At 40.1% G+C, this 19964-nt stretch overlaps 1 protein-coding gene across 1 annotated transcript in view; it reads right to left on the reverse strand.

The window, feature by feature from the left end:
* Positions 1-15844, reverse strand: part of PPP1CB (protein phosphatase 1 catalytic subunit beta) — a 29456-nt gene extending 13612 nt beyond the window's left edge. The window contains exons 1-2 of the mRNA XM_030944479.1: positions 15552-15844; positions 3020-3151 (exon numbers count right to left, since the gene is read on the reverse strand). Coding sequence (XP_030800339.1) covers positions 3020-3151; positions 15552-15603 — 184 coding nt within the window. The 5' untranslated portion in view covers positions 15604-15844. The remainder of the gene's footprint in view (positions 1-3019; positions 3152-15551) is intronic.
* Between the last annotated feature and the right edge of the window lie 4120 nt (positions 15845-19964).

A 19964-nucleotide genomic window follows, 5' to 3' on the forward strand; every position in this document is an offset into this window, starting at 1 on the left:
CTTTCTAACCAAGCATTCATTCACTTAAATTAAAACAAGGTCAGAAAGAAAACCTCTAATTGAACAGGTACATGACCAGGAAGCAAACATACCTCAAAAAAAAAATGACATTATCTACTGCAAAAACAGATCAGTGAAGAATTCAGACTGGAGAGAAACTGAACACTGCGCTGGCAAAGCACACTCACTTGAAAGGTCAATTTCCATAACATTGCTGCACTAAGAATCCCATCCCCCAGCATTTAGACTAACTCCTCCTTTGACGCATGTAACAAGCAACACAGACTCAAAAGACTCCATCCCTAACAAGATAATCAACCCTGCAGCTTGTTGTTAGGAAAAATACCTGTCATGTTATTCTCCCCACTGCCAGTTTTAAAGCTAGGTTTTCCACAGAACAGCTCTGTGTGGCATTTACACCAGCACAGTGCATCACATCAGAGCAGCCAAAGCTAAACTATCTCCGAGCTGTCCATATGGGTGAAGAGGCCAAAACTGCTCTACAGTAACTTCCAGCATACATGCAATGTATTCCAGCTGACTGGAAAATTTATTATCAGAGTGACTGGATCCAAAACAGATATGCCAAAAGCCTTCAGTACAAGCTGTATGTTATGTAGATTCAGTACCTCCTGGCCCTGTACATTAAGCATTACATAGATGTATCTTCACTATTGTTGCTTGTTCACTGACAAAATCCTGACTTCGCTTAGCAGAGTTATTCTCCAGTTATGCATGAGCTACTATGGCCTCAAAAAAGAAAAAAGAACAACTCACATAACTTTTTTCATCTTAAAAAAGATAAAAGGTTCCCAAACCAGTATGCTCTCTGGTTCAACTCTTAAAGCATACAATGGTAAGAAGAGTACACGCTCTATTATAATCCTTTAAACTTTCCATGAAAAATGCAATACTTCCTCCTTTAGGCAGCATTTCCCCATAACTATTTCTCACTCAGAGAGAAGAATCACTTTTCCAATTTTCTTCTAATAGAGGTGGTCAGTATCCACTACCCAGTTTCAGTCACAATCTGAAGCTTCACTGGCTAAAATCTCTTTCATACATGTTGCAACAAGAATTATTTGTATTCTAATTGATATTTAGAAGTCTCCAGGTCACAACCTGAAGAAGCAGAGGACTCCTCAACAAATTGTTTCTATGCTGAGTCTAGTACTCCAGAACCATGTGATCAAATCCCCAGACTTCATCACTAACAGAATGAACTGCCAAGTAAACACACTCCAGAAAATATTATTATTATTATTATTATGTTGTCTATAACTACTTTCAGTTACACACATGCACCAGAGGGACAAATGCACTTAATGGGTAAAAACATTTTGCAGAAACAATTTTACAAAGGTACGAAGGCATTTGCCTTTCCATTCAGGGCACTTAGCGCTTTAAAATACAGCTTCATGTGAGCACAAGTTGAAGTCTACCAGATATAAGACTTACATTAAAAACCACATCTATTTTAAAATGGACATTTACATAAGAGCATCTTTCATCTTACATTAAAACACAGCCATTTGAGATGTAGAGCTTATTTTGAACTGACTTGATTGTAAGACAAGACAATCCTATTATGGTTCCTCAGGCATAGCCTGAACACACAAAAGTAATAGTTCAAAGCATTACCAGCTGCATATTTTGCTTCTGGTGAAAGCAATCATCAGTCTTTTGCTTTTATCTGAATGCAGCTTTGACAATTGCTCCAATATTAAATTTAGATGCACCTGACACTTCCTGGTACTTTCACTGTGTTTGGAATCCGATTTAAGATAACAAATGCCTTATTTAGCTGTGCATTAGCTACACCTATTACTGCACACCTAACAGTCCATTCAACTGCCTCCATCTAAACAGATGAGGAGCATTTTACTTTGAAGTAGGAAAATTATTCTTTGCAGATTTTGACTTATGTATAACCTACCCGAGTTTCCGTGTTTTCTTCATCTAGGAATACAATAAGACTACACTACAACAAAAAGTCTAAAGAAACCACAACATGATAAAGTTGCATTTTACCTTCAACTTTATGTCATTAGGCAAGCTGGGCTGGTTTTTCCTCCCCACCCTCCCAAGCAATTAGTCATTTAAAAATGACTTTGCCATTTGTGGTTGGTTTGTGGGTTTGGCTGTTTTATTTTGGGGTTTGGGGTTTTTTTAATTGGTAATATCCTCCCAATGTAAGAAACATTGCATTTGCCCAGAAGAAGCTAATCTATGTTTGAGGATGTAAGTAGTAATGAACACAAAGATTGCTTCCCCTTTAATAATATGACACTTCAACTAATCTAATTCAAGGAATTTTATGCTTTCAAAGGCATTGTCTATTGCAATAAGCAAGTTGAAGGATGATTACAATCTGGTATTTACAGAACTTTTAAAACAATTTTTACAAGCTTGTAGTTGCAGTGCACTTTGGAAGAAGTCTAGCATCTTACAATGCCTAGTGAGGTAAAAATGCACATGCTGTATTTGTGTTTCACAGTAATACTGATGTTTTTTAAAACATGCTGTAAAGCTCAAGGAATTTGCTACATGGTAACTAAGCCTAATTTAAGTCTGCATTCAGTTTCACTCTCTCAATTGAAAGACTAACAATGCCTTCAATTTTTCAAGTGTTTCATTTCACCAGGTCTTTGTTTCGTTATGCTGTGAGGTGAGCAACTGCAACGTGCAACATGTGAGCCTTTTAAAAGCAGCTAACTACTTTTTGAAATAGTGATCAGAAGAGCACCAGCTCTGTGCAGGCAAGGAACAGGTTGCAAAATTTGCACTGGATGAGGGCACAAGCAGTCCTTACTGCTAAAGAAACTTGCTCCAAAATAGCGTGAGCAGCACTGGCAATGTACCAAGTGCTAGCTGCCTGAAAACTACATTCAAGATTTTGAAGACCTCCCTCTAATCCCAACTCAACCTCATTTGCCTGACTCAGTATTCTTCCAATCCCTCTAGCACAGAACTAGATAAATAGACCTACATATAACATGTATTTATCAAGCTTACATACCACAAATTTTCAGAGGTGCCTCTAGTTCCAGAAGAATAGGCTGGCTAAGAAATATTTCCCGTGATTTTATGCACAAGCCCCGAACTTCTGCTTCGGTCATCTGAACAATCTTCCCAGGACGACATCCTCGTACTGAAATGAGATATTTAACAGTTGAAGGTAACTGCCACACAGATATACAGCAATAGCTAAATGCAGATAATCTGTATTTAAAACCTATATTTGACAAAAAGACAGCATCACCTTCTACATATGTACCAAACATCTTGGAATTACGCTGTCCAATGAATCATAAAATTAATCTTTGATACTGTAGTAATCTGTGCTTAAAGATCTGTATGCATTCCTGTTCAATCAGGTCTCAGGATAGAAGAATTTAAGCTGTGCTTTTGTCTATATCTGAATAAATAGCAGTTTTAAGAAGTGCTTAATTTAACAATTCCTTTATGCTAGAGTATTCATAAAAGACAAGAAAAATCTTGAGAACAGAAAACCTGAAAACACTTCCACATTAGCACAAGGTAAATTTGTTTAGGACTGTTAAGTTTAACAGCACTAGTTAAATATAAAGAAAAAAATCATAGACATTATTATGTTTAAATAAACTGGAACTGCCATATTAGAAACATCACACTAAAAACTATGAAAGTTTGATGGAACTTTCATATATAATGGCTCTTAAATTACTGAAACCTTTACAGTCAAGAACATTCTAATTAGAAGTGAAATTGAATTCTCAAAACCTGTAAGTCAGGCACTCAGACCTATATTTAGCATAAAATCAAAAGCATTTGCATGTCATTGCACTCCAAGCCATATCCTCTGGCAAGTCTATCTGCAGCTGCTTCTTTCTACAAGTATCTGTAGGATTCCTGTCAGAGGCTGCAGTGTGTCTAATGAGGCAGCAAAATAGAACAATTGTGTTGTCACTTTGGCCGAGCCAGTTCAGTCTTGCATCTCAGCACAAACCAAACTTCAGAGTTCAAACAAATAAGCCAGAATCTATCAGTGCCTACAACAGGCGAACATCCTGTCCTGCCATCTGTTTTAGATGAAAGTAACATTCAGCATCAAACCATGGTAGTACCTTCAAGGGAAGGTAATATGCAACTTTTGCAGCTCAAATCCAAATGTTTTCAAATTAATGTAGAGTAAGACTTTACTTCATAAAATTTAGCTGCAACTTCAGTTAGTCTAATAAATTTGTGAACAGAAGAGCAAGAACTATTTCTTCACACATAGCAAATTCCTAGGTCACCTGCTTTCCCTCTTCAAAACAGAAGAGTAAATAAGCTTGTCAATTTTTTTTTTAATTAACATAACCTCCCTTTTCCTTGTATTTCTTCTTAGATCCTAGAAAACCTACTATATAGAGGAGGTCAGTATAATTACATCTAGCATTATCTACATTGTGCAATGGGGAAGAAAGGATATGAGGGAAAACAGTTTGTCCTAGGTCACCTCGTACTACTGCTCTGGTTATCACTGCATACTTGTCCCAGTGTAACTGCACATCTGACCATGCCAACACTGTGCTATAAATATTTATTTTTAATAAACACTTGGTAAACAGAGGTTAGGAAGCAGTCACAGGAACACATGAAGAGGCAGAACTGAAGAGCGGTTTTCAAAAGCAGGGAAGAGATGCAAAATTAGATCCTGGGACTGCTAGTTTGAGTGCCAAAAGAGCAGGAGGAATAGTATCTCTGAAGTTGAGGATATATTGTAAATACTTAGCTCATTAGAACCTCACAAGAAAAAGGCTGTGTCATAAAGGACTTCCTTTAGTGCTGCTCAGTGAATCACTACCAGGTGATATTTATGACATGGTAAGTCACGTTGCTCTTGCTAATTAAGATTTCAACTACACTTGAGAAAGTAAACAGCATTTTAGCAACATTTCTGTGTCATTATTCCTCATGCATTAAGATGTTCACTTACATATTAGAAGAATACAAAGGCAGACATCAGAAACAATCAATGTGACTTGCAAACAGTATATGCCTAGAGGCTTCCATTCCATCACATTTCAAACAAATGAGCGACGTTCTTATAGATATATCTTCAGCCCCATTATTAGCAAAAAAAAAAGCACAACCAACCAACCTCAGGCTTGACAACTTTGCACAGGACTTCACTATCCACTTTGTGAGGTACCAAAATGTTCCAATAATCCTAATTTCAAATGCTTGTGTTCCAATAGTTTATAATGATCCCCCATCAGAGACCTGGGACTCTTTCTGACAGGCACAATAAACTGCCATTATATAAACTGCAAGCAGAGTCTTCATATTACAATGGCTATAATTTTATTTAAACAATTGCTCTATTTTAGACCCATAGCTTGCAACAAAGTCACATCAAAGCACCATGCAGCACAACAAGCTTTCCAGTCATGTCTTCCCACTACAGACAGTGCATTCTTTTAACCATAAGCAATGACATTCTCTTCTGTATTTAACTCTCATGATGTCTTGCAGTACCAGAATGACGTCATTTCATACAGATCAAAACCAAGAAGCAGAACCATACACTTATATCCACTCTAATTTTGGAACTCAAACCCAGGAAAGCCCACTATATACCACATGGACATTACCAGAAGCAGCACCAGAGCAAGCACTGAGACCAAAACTGAGGTAACAGTTTAAGTAGGGTGCCCATAATACTTTAAATAACTTTGACCCAATCAGTTTTTCTTACAACACCAGCCTTTAGCTCCCTTTGAAAGTCACACAGAGGTTTAAACTTGGAACATTTGCTTTATACGATTGATGCTTTGAGTGCTGCTGGATTTTTTCATGAGAAGCAAGACACAGAGAACATGAAGTCCCTGACTTCATAATTAACTGCCAAGTCAGTGCCTTGATGGTATTTCTTTAATTCTAACAGGAGAGCTCTAAACGCTGCAAGTCCTTAACAGACAAATCAACTAAGCAACTTATTACCTCACTTCAGATTTTCCAGGTTAGAAGACACTTCTAGAACTCTGACAGGTCTATCACTCTCAGAAGAGGAGACAGCATGCACATGATGATCAGGCACTCCCATCCTTTGGAAGGGTGCAGATCTGAGCCATTGTACCTTTGCAAAGGCCCCTTCCACCCAAACAGTCTGCAGCTCCAGAGTAAACACACAGGTTCAGTTGCATTTGAAGTAACACAAAACCTGGAGTTTCATGAGGAATAATCATCATTACTAGTTAAGATAAAAGCAGTTTTCTCCCACAGTTCCTGGATCAGCAAGGGTACTACATATTGAGAAATGAGAGGCTCCTGTGAGCCCTGAAAGGCTCAGCACTTCACTGGATTCACAAAGACACTGGAAGGTTTGCCAAGCAGTCATCCAGAACAGATGTGCCCCAGCTGTGGTACAAGTACACAAGTAAGACTAAGCACTTATTTCAGCAGCTTACATTACAACTAGAATCTTGTTCAAGTTCCCTTGACTCAGCTGAGCTTTGTATGGATTGGAAACAGCACTGCCTTTAGTTTTTCAAAAGCCAAATCCCCAAGAACAGATTGAAGGGGAGGTTCTAAGAACCAGATCAAGAGCACAGAAGATGTTTTTCAGACTCATTTAGGAATTACTATAGCTAACCACTCCAATCATAGCTTCACACACTGCAAAATCTGTAGCTCAAACAGCCTTTGACAGCATTGGGAAAACCATCATTTTTAACAGCTGTCAGTTACCCACCGCAGAAATATATCAACATTTAAGGTAAATCTCTTTAATCTAAAATGCTGTAAACAAGTTTTGATTTGCATAAATTAGCCTTTAGATAGGGACAGTAGGGACAGTACTTCTGTTGTAATACACAAACTCCCGTGCACAGTGCTGTGAAAGAACAAGCCCTTCCTCCAGTGAGCTTCAAGCAGAGTGACATGGCACGGGATAAAAAGGAATAAAAGCAAATATATGCATTGAACACTGAGACTCATTTTAGCACAACAGATCCTACAGTTACCTAAAAGCTACTCTAATTAATACTAGAATAATCTCTGCATCTACACAATCATTGGTAAGCAATCTTAAGAAGTTCAGTAACAATAATTCTCAATCCAAGACATGAGCTGCACAGTGGCAGTAAGAAAAACTTCAGCAAAAAAAAATTTTTTTTAATCCCTCTAAACTTACGCCAGTGTAGTAGATTATGTAAGGCAATACTGGCAAGGAAAAGGAAAGCGGGTCAAGAATTGGCCGTTCCAAATTCCACTTCCATCGCTATTTTCCATAGCCTTTCATGAAATGGAAAAAAATGTATTTAACCTATTCTGTCACACTGCTTCTGGTGTGCCTAAGCTGCTAAGGTGCTCATTTTGTGCCACCACTAATAGTTTCTTCAATGACTAAGTCAGCTATGGTATGCACAGCTACCCTAAGCATTCACCTGGTGTTGCTTTCCAAGACCACAGTGTCCAGTTTACTGGATGTAACACTCACAGTTTTATCATAACATCAAAACCCAGAGACTTCTCCCTAGTATCATAAAAAACCGGGTCAGCATTATTGCTAATAAGCACTCTCCTTTCCATTCACTCTGCTCTTTTTGCAGACATGCACTTATGTGGCCACACAGTAAACTGCAGTGAACCGATATTTTCTTCCTAGGACAAAGATACAACAAATCAAAAATGTAATCTAAATAGTTCCCCAAGGTGAAGAATATATCCTCTGTGAACTTGAGACAGGGCTAGTGAAAGAGTGAGGAGCTGCTTCCGCTTCTTTCCACAGTAGCTCCAGCCAAGCTTACATCTGAAATTATGTCTTTAGGAGTTAATTTTGCCAGAGCAGATCTAAAAAAAAGCCCCCAGACTACAACACAAGATTGCAAGCATGCAATTTTACAAACTGCACACAAGCAATTCCCTTGAGCTTACACTCCCCCCACATTCTGTGGGATGTTTAATCATTGGTGATTAACAACTCCGACATTTAACTTTTTTTTTTTTACTTAAAAGTATTTTGGAGTATTTGGCAAATGTTGAACAGCCTGTCAATAGTAGGAGCAGAACAGATTTTAAAGCTTAAGGCAGCATTACCTATGACTTGAGAAAAAAACAAGCAGTCCTCACACTGATTTTGGAAATATGTTCTGAAGTTATCTGCTCCTAGTATTTTTTAAATCCAAATAACATACTTTCATGACTTTAAGTCAAGAATCCCATACTGGATTTTAAAAGCAATTCTGAATTTTAAAAGCCCAATTTATATTCCCTCAGAATATCTTCTGTTATTTGACTTGTTCAGCTGCTATCCAGAAGCAGCCACTCCCTACCTTGCAGCAAAACAGAGAGTAAAGCCAGCAACACAAGTTTTAAATTTTCAGAACTGCTGTGACAGAACTAAGCTTAGAATAGCTCTCATTCACGAGTTACACTGGTGGACAACAATAATATAAAGGAACCTGTTAGAACTTTGCTCAATTCAGCAAGGACAGATCGCTGAACATACAGCTCTTCTGCAGGGTACCCAGCAACCCTGCATCTTTCCTGGGGTACATCACCCAAATTTCTCACTAAAAATAGAATAATCAGTCTTCTGGGGAGCTTTTTTTTCCTGAAAAACTGTGCTTTTACATCCAAGTAACCTTAAAGTCTTTCTAAAATTGCCTTCACTGGATGACCTTGATATTAAGTATTTTGCTAAAGAACCGTGATTGCTTATGAACTCATTCTAGCAGGCTTATTTAATATCAAGCACAAGTTCACTGAAGAGTAAGAGACTGCCTAAGCCTTTAATGGGATAAAACCCCTAACAATGAAGTGGTGCTGTTCTACCCAAACTTGAATTTACATTCTTCAAATACACACTATCCAGCAAAATTAATACTCACGGAGAAGAGGCTTTGAAATTACTTAGAAACAATTATGTAAAATTCCTTCAGGGGATGCTCCAGTAAGCCCATGAAAACATGCAACCTTTATCCAATCCTTTAGCTGTTCATGGACCACCTGCTGCCTTACACAGAAGTTCCACAAACTAACTGATGTCTCAGTCATTCTGTATCATACATGGTTCCAAGAATTGCCCAATTCAATGCTGAAGGACAAGATCACATGTTCTGCATTTACTGTTTGCTTAAGTACACTTGAAGCTAAAACTCAAGCAACCAGCAAAAACAAAGGCAGAAGCCTCTCACAATGCTGTATTACACAGTGATAGTAATTCCTGTCCTGGTCTACTTGGAAAGCTAACCTAGCATAAAAATTTCATGAAATGAAGAAATTCAGCTTATTTCACAAAGGATGACTTTCTTTTCTCCTAAAGCAGTGCTAATAAAATTCCTAAAACTCAAGGAAGGTGGAGGTAAATTACAAAAGTTATGAAGTAACTTCTGAGAAGAACCAAAGAGAGAAGCTACTGAAGTTATGATACAAAAAGCTGGAGGTAATTTCTGCACTCAGTGTCACTGGTACTTAACCAAGACAATTACATGGGATATATACACAAAAAGCTTTATATCAAGCTTGATATAAGAATACCAAAAAACAAACACAAAATACCACCTCAAAACGCAGAAAAGATGGTACTGCAAAACTAAAATGTCCTAGTCAATGTACAAAGACAAATCACACAACAGAAGGTTCATTTCAACGTTTCAAATTATAAAGCAGATACCCAATACCTTGAAAGGCACCTCAGTTTAGAGTGGATTCCCCTCTACAGCCCCTTCACTGAGCACTGCATCTGACCTTGGTGAGCAACAGCCAAATATAGCAGGCTGCCTTCACCACAGACCAGGGTTCACAGTGCGGTTTCTTCCTTTCTGAAAAAGTTACACTCCTACCTTTGGTGGTAACTAATGAGCATTTAAAAGAAATTTTAACACTTTACAGTTGCAGTTATCTTAAATAAGAACAGTGTTTCTCTCTTTTTATACTATGGTTTAGCTGAGCAGGGAGAAAGACACGGAATGACTCAAGTAAAACCTGTGCTGCAGAGTATCTAAATGAAACAGTTAGTGAATCATGGAGCCTTCAAGTGGCCAAACAGGCAGGCAGAATAAAGAACCCCAGCACAGTGCCTGGCGCTGGCTCCTGGCCTTCGGAGTTTCAGGCCAACCATTCCATTCGTCATGCACTTATAAAGCTAAAGATGAAGTGGCTGATAGCTGCACTGCTGTACAAACCCAGAAACAAACTTCATTTCTTATCCCTCCTCTCTGGTTAATACAATACCTACCCTCCTAGAAACATACCAAAACTGCCTATTTTCTTCCTCTTTTTAAAGACTGTTTTTTAAAAGTCCTTTGCAAGCAAGTCCTTTCACAGTTATTCTTGTTTATTTTTCTAGTAGCAAATTATCCAGTGATTTCACATCAAGCCAGGTAATAACTCCTGTTTATTCAGGATTCATCTCCATGGTTTATTTATATTGTTTTGCAATAGATCATTAAGGTCTATTTTGTTTCTCTACAACCACCTCTCTTTTTCAGCATCAGTTACAGAGCCTAGAACTGCAAGCATTACTACTGTATCATAATACCACACCATCAGGCTGGCTGGATATATTAATTAGTTAAGACAGTAACAAAATAAGAAATGTAGCACATTTGACCAGTATGCTCTATACCATTTAAAACTAACAGTAAAAATCTCTACTTCATAAGAATTTAAAATCCAACTTTCATTTAAAAAGTTGAGTAACATTCAAATTTTTATGTTTATCACAACCTATAAGACCTCCAAAATCACAAGAAAATGAAGCTTGCAGCTTTCTTAGAAGACAACACATGACATGGCAAGAACACCATGCAATCAGCTTTATTAAGGCAATCATAAAAATCACCTTTAATCCCCTTTTTAGCTGAACATTGAAGCAACAACCATTCCCTACACCTACTGGTAGTCCAACCTGTAGCTTTTTGGATAAATATTTCACAGTTTCTTTGGTGCATTGCTACTACCAGAACAAGTAGCCCTCAGCCTCACCAAAAATACATTTGTTTAGAAAAGATCCACATTAAGTTCAGTCAGATTAATTCAAATGGTTAATTTTAATTAGGAAAGCTAGATGTCTTGCCTAGAAAAGGCAAATTTATTTGTACAGCAACAGAAATGAAGCCCCTTTACAAGAAAGCCATCTTGTACCTAAGGTTACTGTGTCTGGGTTTCCCTGAGCACATCCTCTCTTCCATATGGTAAACTCCCTAGTGTTTACTAAGACACCTATAAATTTAAAAGAGCAGAAATTCATTCCAGCTGGGATGCCTTACACCCAGAATTAAGGATACAGCACAGAAACAGGAAGCCCAACACCCTGACAGAAATATGGAAATCTTAACACCATTCACAGCACTCTGTACAAGTCAAGGTTACACTTATTCCAGTATTTTTGCTTTGATATAGGGGCAACCTCTTCCACACATCACACATCTAAGGTAAATTAAAATTAGCTTAGAATGTGACTTAAATGTAGACCTGGTGCACTGAATTTAGCTCAGCATTGTTACAAATTTCAGGGCATTTCCCAGAGAGGGATACATGGTATTCCTAGATGAGGCAAAACACAAGTAGCAATTTCAGCTGCAAAGCCCAAGAAAAAAAAACTTCTCTGTTCACATTGGAGAGTAGGATTCAAGGAGACCATTGAATCACAGCCTTCCAATACTTAAAGAGGGTTTATAAGAAAGATGGGGACAGACTTTTTAATAGGGCTTGTTGCAATCAGACAAGGAAAATGGATTTATACTAAAAAAAATTTAAAAAAGAAAAGTAGGTTTAAATCTAGATATATGGATGAAATTCTTCTACAGTGACAGTGATGAAACACAGAACACGTTGCCCAGAGAGGTGGTGGAGGCTTCATTCCTGGAAATATTCAGGATCACACTGGACATGGCTCTGAGCAACCTGATCTAGGTGAAGCAGTCCCTCCACTGGAGAGGGGCTGTACCAAGTAACCTTTATAAGCTCCCTCCAACCCAAACCATGGTATTATTCTGTATTCCACATCTGATGTGCTCATACCAGTATCATGTGTGCATATTCCTGTTAATGTCCACAGCTAGAAGGGACTGGGAAAAAATCTATCCACCAGATGGCATAGCTGGGATAGTAGGAAGGAAAAAAATAATAACACATTAGAAGTACACACACTGAAGCAAAAATAAGACCACCATCTTCATGTACCATAACATAGCTAAGCCTGATCGGTGATTGTGTATACCAGCACAAGAAGGAAACACTCTTTCAATGAATTTGGCTTATTCACTTTCATGGTCACATATCACTCTAGGAGTCTTTTAACAAAGATATGGAATTCTGTATTTAAATGACCTGCAAATCTTTGCAGATTCACTCATGACAGACAGTAAAACTCAAAGTGTCTCCAAGATCAAGATAGTGAGGCACACATGTCAAAGCATCAGCATCTCCCTCATTCTTCTAGTAAAGCAACAGGAATGACAATTTAAATCTGGCAGGTGGTACTTGGTAGACAGAGATAAAAGAAAAGTAAACACTGCCATGTTCAGACTTCATGTACACACTTGAGTTTTTACCTTCCTACCATTTCCAAACAGTAGTTATTCATAAGGTACCACTAACTAATGGCCAAGAAATAGACACATTGTAAGAGAAAGTAAATTCAAAACGAGATCTTACCGTTCCTAAATTCACCACTTAACCAGTAAATAGAGAAGAACTTGGTATATGCAAAAGAACATGGAAATTAAAAGCTGATGTCATAGAAGACTATTAACATTCATCACACCCTGGTGCAGGTGAGTCTATGAAAACTCTCGCTAAATTCAACTCAAGAGTTAATCAATTTGGCTTTCAGCACTCAAAAGATCTACAAAGTAACTAAGTACACATTCAATATAAGCAGGTGGGCACACTCCTTGAGGACTGGGAAGATATTCTTGAATTCTCCCAAGCAGCCCAGCTGTAGGCCACTTCATATTGACATCTCAAAAAGAAACCAATATCACAATTAAACACAAAGAAAGTAAGACAACCTAAGTAGGTAATTCCAATCAAAAGGCAAGTTAATGTGTCATATAACCCAGAAGGATAAAAACAGTTAGAGTAACCTAATTAAAGTAGGAGCAAGAACTCCTGACAGTTAATATCACAGCCTAGAAACAGGTGTCACCACCCAGCAACACAGTGACAGCACTGAAGTTTCCTACTGCTGTGGCTTTTGATATGTATTTGCTAGCCTTGAAAAATTACATGTAGCAGCCACTGAGAGACAACTGTGGACTGTTATTCAAACTTAAAGCCATACATTTCACTCAAAGCAACCAAAAGGACTAAATATATACTGCATGACAACATTTAACTAAAATGTCTTTTTATTATTTCACTGTGCTTACACTTACACCACAAAAGCCATGTTAAATTATCCTTTTAAGTCAAAGTTGAAGTGTGTGTAATGGAGCCAAACAACTTGCTTTGAACAATTTAACTGGAGATAAGAGTCAACAGAAATTTTTCTGCGCAACCAGTGTGGGGAGGGATTCAAACTCACTTTACCAGAACAGGTCAGCTAAGCAACAGCATGAGCTCCAGAATGTGAGCTGCCAATTGAACAAAAAACCAACCAAACAAAAAAACCCAACCTTCATTGTGGAACGCTGCTGTTTGAACAACAGGTTAAAATGCTATATGCTACCAGTGCAACAAATAAAAGACGTTAAAAAGAAAGCAAAAATAATTGACACACAATGCATTCCTTTAATTGCTGCCATTTTTTCCCAAACAAAACCTGTAAGAATTACTTATTACGTTTCAGATACGAGATGTTAAACCAGGCACTCCTCGAATGTTAGCAGATGACAAGCAGAAAAAAGCACCCCATTCCCCTTAAAAATCTTCATAGTCTCTGCTCAGAGTTAAAAATGGACTCAAAAACAGAAAAGAAAAATTACAAGCAAGGCTTGGTTCAGAAGTTGTACATGCGTATGTCCCTAAAGGTTAAAGTACTATGGAAGACAAGAAGCACAGAGTGGGCTGCTGAAACACAAAGTAAGAACCATAACCCAAAAAGCAATGAAGTTGTTAACACAAGTATTTATGGTGGATGCAAACTGTATGGAAGATGTATTTTATAAGTCTTCAGAAAAAAAAAATTTTAAAAAGCAGAGTAATACTTAAGAGGGAACAGAACAATCCAACAAGTTGCACACCAAAACACTGCAGAATCCCCTCCTCCTAAAGCATTTTATAAATAACTACTCTATTGTGGAACAAGTGTCTTTCAAATATATTATTTAAAGTGTCTCAAAAACCCCAGAACCATAAATATACATGTAACTTAATGTTCCCCCCAAAAAATCTGCCCTAAAATGTCAACATTTACTAGGTTACTATTTAGTTTGTCTTAAAACCCTACCTATTAATCTGTGTTTCAACATCCAGAAAAAGGGAGTTTTATCTGCATTAACGATCTAAGAGAAACTTCAACTGATACTTGCTTCTTCATACTATACTACACTGCATACTTAAATCACAAACATAAGCACAACTGTTCAGACTTGATGTATTTTTAAATACTGCTTTTGCTGTTCTTCTCTTTCACATCGAAAAAGATGAGATAGCAGCTGCTAAGAAGTCCTTGAAGCCCTAACCCCCCTGCTTTGTAGTAACTCGACTAAACAAAAGTCAGCCTTACAAAACTTGTTTCACGTCCCAAACTATACGTGCTCCATAAATTCCTTTCTATAAGCCTTCTGCAATGTGATCCAACTATCTAAGGAGTACAGCAACCAAATAAATGAACGGCGCATACCCACGCAAGTACTCTCATCTCATCTCCGGCATACCAGGTATTTGTTGAATGTGGAATGAAAGATTAATGGAAGAAGAGGCCCAAGAAGACTAAACATTCACGACGAAACTTAAAATAAAAAGAAAACGCTAGCAATAATTCCTCAGCTTCTCCAAAAGCAGGCAATAAGCGAGCTTACTTTAAATGGCAGAAACACTATTTAATACACAGAAAACCCTCTACAGCCTGTATCAGCCACCCATGAGAGCCACTTCTGGACACTGCCCCGTGGGCAGGCTGAGGAATGTCAGCGCACTAAATCCCTCTGCTCCCACCGACGCTCACGTACACACAACCCCACACCTAAGGCAGCTCGCACACGTAATTTTACACACGGAGGGCTGCGACTACAACCCGACCGGAGGCACGGGGGAGAAAAGGCCGCTCAGCTAGCGAGGAGAAGAGCTCGGCTAGCGAGGCGCCCCCAGCTCGCCCCTCAGCCAGGCAGCTGCAGCGGGGTGAAGAAGGGAAGACGGAAAACGAGCCTTTTTTCCTTTTTTTTTTTTTTTTTCTTCCTATTAAATAGCAAGGCAGCCAGAAGGGGCGGGCACCCCGCCCTCCCTCCGCGGGGCTGCAGGGCCGGCGGTCGGGGCACCGGCGGGACGCGCCGAGCCCGCTCCCGGCCGCCACCCCGGGCCGGCGGCGCAGGGAAGGCGCTGCCCCCGCTCGCCCCGCACCGCACCGGCAGCCCCGGCTCGTCCCGCGGGGAGCGGCGGCCGTGCCCTCTGGCTCCCCGCGGCGCCCCGCTCACCTTCCAGCAGCCGGGTGATGAGGCTGTCCACGTTCAGCTCCCCGTCCGCCATTTTGTGGCCACCAGACTCGGTCCCGGGCGGGGGAGAGGGCGGGGTGGAGGGCGCTCCACGGAGGAGGAGGAGCAGGGAGCGGCGGCCGCAGCGACAGTGGCTCCCCCCCCCCCCTCCGGCGGTCCCCGGCGGCCGCCCGGCTTCTCCCGCTCCCTCGCAGCTAAATGGGAGAAAGCGGCCACCGCTCCTCCCCGCGCCTCCTCCCCTCCTCAGCAGCCGCCAGGGCGCATGTGCCGCCTCGCCCGCCGCGGCCGCTCCGCGCCCCGGCAGCGCGCAGGCGCGGTGGGCCCCGCGGCGCAGCGCGCGGAGCGGGCCGGGCCGTGCCCCGCTGGTCCGGAGGCCTCGGGCCGCGGCGGCGGCGCCGGGGTCGGGCACGGAGGAGAGGCAGGAACAGGAGCCCCGGGAGCCTCCGTGCCAGCCGAGGGTCAGCCCTCCGCCTGCTCGCACCGCACCTGTGCCACCTCGCAGTTCATTAAAAATCATTTCAAAAAAATGTGTCATAACTGGAACGACGAGTTGTGCCCTTTGCAGCGCTCTGCGAACGCAGTTCGCAGAGAAAACTCTGTGGTTCGTGTTTCACTGCGGCTGGAGCTGCTAAGAGGACTTTTTTGGTGATTTCTGGAACTTTTTTTTTAAGATGAGCTCTCTTAAGACATGTTTACATAATTCTGTCAGCAGATGCTTGCCTTGGATGGACAGAGAAGTGCTTTAAAATGTAGGTGGTGAAAACCCTCTGTGAACTGGGAGAGCAGATAAATACATGTATGTTGACAAAGTAACAAAGTGCAGATGTTCTAGGAAAAACAGACCTCTCCTTTATATGCCTAAATATAGATGTTGATGTAGAAACTTGAATTTTTCCATCAGTCCCTACAAGCCAGCAAAATGCTGCCACCTTATATAATATTTGAAACCCAGTTTTTATCTCTTGATTAGAAGAAAATGAGTATGAGCAAAACAAAAGCAATTAGGACAAGGTGGGGCAGGTATCATCAGGTATCAGATGATGCTAACTGTCCAGAGAGTCAAGTGAAAGAACACTCTTGAATTGTGTGCACAGGTGGACAGGATACACAGAAATAAAATTTCAGCTTATCTGCTCATGATAGGACATACAGCTATCCTTTGTTGTTTTTCAAAGTCTTCTAATATTGGAAATCTAAATTTTAAAAAAAATCCTAAAATGTTTTTCTTTCATTTTTCATTTAACTAGGAAAAATAATTATTCCACTTTTTAAAGTTCATCCTTATCTCAAGTAGTTTATTGCTGCCAAGACTAATAGATCTGCAGTCCCTCTTGAGCATTTAGGAATTGTCCCAGTTTCGTTTCACACAACTGAACTGCCCTGGAGGCTATTTTAAGCCATCACAACATCAGGTTCAGACAGTTCAGACATAATAATATATTATTGCAGAACATTCTGCATTGATAATTAAATGGGGATGTGAAATTATCTTCCACCGTGGCATAAAAATATAATTAAGGCACCTTCCCAAACTCCGTAGGATGATAAACTTTCAGGTACACTGAGCAAAACAATCCCCTGACAACTGTTTTTACTAGGCATGTCAGCATCTTCCAGAAACAATTCAGCAGCATATCATAACAACAAAATAATTTAATATAAGCAGATATGCTATGAAAAAGAACAAGCTGCAAAAATAGCTCATTTCTTTCCTTGTAGATTCTGTGCCAGTGTCTTGCTTTATTGGGAGCATGGCTAGGTGACAGGCAGTGACCAGCTGTACCTGGGCTGTCAGCTGGGTGGAGGGTCCCCTCACTGTGCTGCATAACCCTGTCAAGTTTGCACCCCCCTTTCGTTGTAGCTTGAGCAGGGACACAAGTGTGTGGATTTCTCCCTCAGTGGGTTAAAACTTAGCATGTCCCATTGACATAATCCAAGTACAGAAAACAGAATTAGAAGATCAGAGAATGAGGCACATTGTCTTCTGCAATACAGAAAGCAATAGTCAATGAAAGCATTTTCTGTGATCAAGGGTGGATGTTCAGTAATTTTTGGCAATATACCATGCACACATACAGGTCAAAGACAGCTAACTGGTGATTCAAGTACAAGGGGGAGCTGGACTGATGCCTTGTCAAAATCTCATTAATTAATCTCTAACTTGTCTCTCAGTTATTTTGAAATTCCTCTCATGTCCACGAAGATGGCTTTGCTTCTAACTTTCCCCTACCTGGTCTCAGAGCCATTTACCCTAAATACCTCATATGTCAACTTTCCTTATCCACATGCTGTCTCAAGGTGTCCTTCAATTTGCACTGCTCTTCTGCTCAGTTTGCCAGATCTGAAAGACAGAAATTTCCTAAGAAATTGGCAAAACAACTGTGTGTTAGTAAATGTCATTCCCTCAACTGTGACTGTGCGGACATGAGTTCTCACTGAGGCTGCTATTGCTGGGAATTTGAGAGAGTTGCTTCCCCAGCTACAGAGCACTGACTCAGCATCTCTGCTGTTACCTACTCTTTCCTGGTGACCTTGTGTTGGTTCAGACAGAACTTCTGCTACTCACTGCACATTGAAGTTAGTGCACTGCAAACACTTTTATGTTATTTACTATGGCCTTGTAACTTTCAAAAACCATCTCCCTCCTAGGTCTGTCATCATGTACCTGGTAGACAGTACATGGCAGTATTTTACAGCATTATGCCATCACTACAGCTCATTTCTAATGTGCTTTATCACTCTGGCACACTGTAACTCAGGGCTGACTGCAGCTCTCATGTGGATGGGAGGGAGAGGCCAGTAGGAGCCATGTGGTTAAATTTCCAGTGTGTAATTAGGAGCATATCCTCCCTGAGTGGCAATAGCTAAACCACTGCTGCCTCCTCAGTGCCCTTTTCCAGCAGAAATTAGTGATCCAACTGACAGTGTATTTCCTTAGGAGAGTTTGTTTACAAAAATATTTAAAGATCCTATCTCTTTAGTCAGAAATTATAAGGAACTGTATTAAGGTAATCTCAAAATAAACAAAATCTGCAGATAACTTATTCCTGTTTTGTCCAAAAAGCTTAGATTAAGAGATAGAAGAAGAAAAGTCAACAAATCCCATTCTGTAGTACTTTATGACCCTTTTTTGTTTCTCAGTACTTGCATTAAAACTGAGTAAATAGTTGGGTTTGGTTATAACATTTTAAGATGTAAAAATAAAATAATTATTCTTCAACACTGAGCTAAAACCAAGATTTTCTCAACCTTCCTCACAAATTAAGGAGGAGAGTCTCAAACTAGCCAGCAGTTTGCATTTGGAGGCACATAGCAAGGATGTGGAAAACTCTCCTTTGAACTCCTGCATCCATACTGGTTCTCTTGATATCCCTGCTTGGAACTGCAGCACTTTGTATAAACAGTGCAACACCCACTGGCCCAGGTGCTCCAGTCTGGATCTGTGTCCAATTAGTGCCCCAATCATTCAGTGTTAGTGCTGTTCTGTCTCTCTTAATATAGTTTTTGTTGGAAACATATCATGAGATCTTTGATTGAGACACAAATGCTATGCTCCTCAAGGCAATAGTATTTTCTGAAGAACAAGATTGTTTTGTAGATTAACACTGACCCTTGATTCCTGTGAATTTAGTTATGCCATCATTGCCTTTTATGTATATTTAAAAGGCAGGGCAGGGCAGGTCTAGATGTTCCCAGAAAACAGAGTGTTTATTTTAAAAACCAATGCTGAAACAGTAAAAAATTAAAAAAAAAATCTCATTTTTTAAAAAAGAGCAGCTCCTCCTGCCCTATCCTACAGCTCCCAGGTGGGTTAGAGAGTCTGGAAGGCAGGAGAGAGTCTCCCAGGAGCTGCATGCAAAATAGGGACAAGGTGAAGCATAACCAGGGTTATGTATCACAGGTTACTTCTTCTGTGTCAGAACTATTTAAAAGTGTGAGCAGCATTGTTTTGGTTTTTTTTCTTTAAACTATGTTTATTAGCATGTGATACAATCTCAGTTCCCCTGACAGCCTGTCCTACTGCCCACAAACCACAAGAAATACACAGCACTTGCTGAGGCGTTACTCCCCAAGTGAGGAAGGGGGAAGGACTTCAGAAGCAAAACAAGGAAAATAATTTGGGCCTGCAAGATCTGCAGTTTGCAGGATGTCAATCAAGCTTACTATTCCTCTGCTTTGGAGAGAAAAATCTTCTACTACTGTTTCCCAGGAAGGAACAGCTGCAAGAACTGAAAGTGTCTGCATCTATTTTCCCCAGTAAACATGGGAATATTTAGTTTCAGCAAAACCAGATGGTTTACGCCCTGTGAATATGCTGGCATTTGACACCAGCAGCCACTTTTACAAAGTGCATGCAGAGAGTGGGAAAGAACTCCTTTAAACTCTGGGACCTGA

The sequence above is a fragment of the Camarhynchus parvulus genome, chromosome 3 (assembly GCF_901933205.1).
Source record: "Camarhynchus parvulus chromosome 3, STF_HiC, whole genome shotgun sequence".
NCBI lineage: Eukaryota > Metazoa > Chordata > Aves > Passeriformes > Thraupidae > Camarhynchus > Camarhynchus parvulus.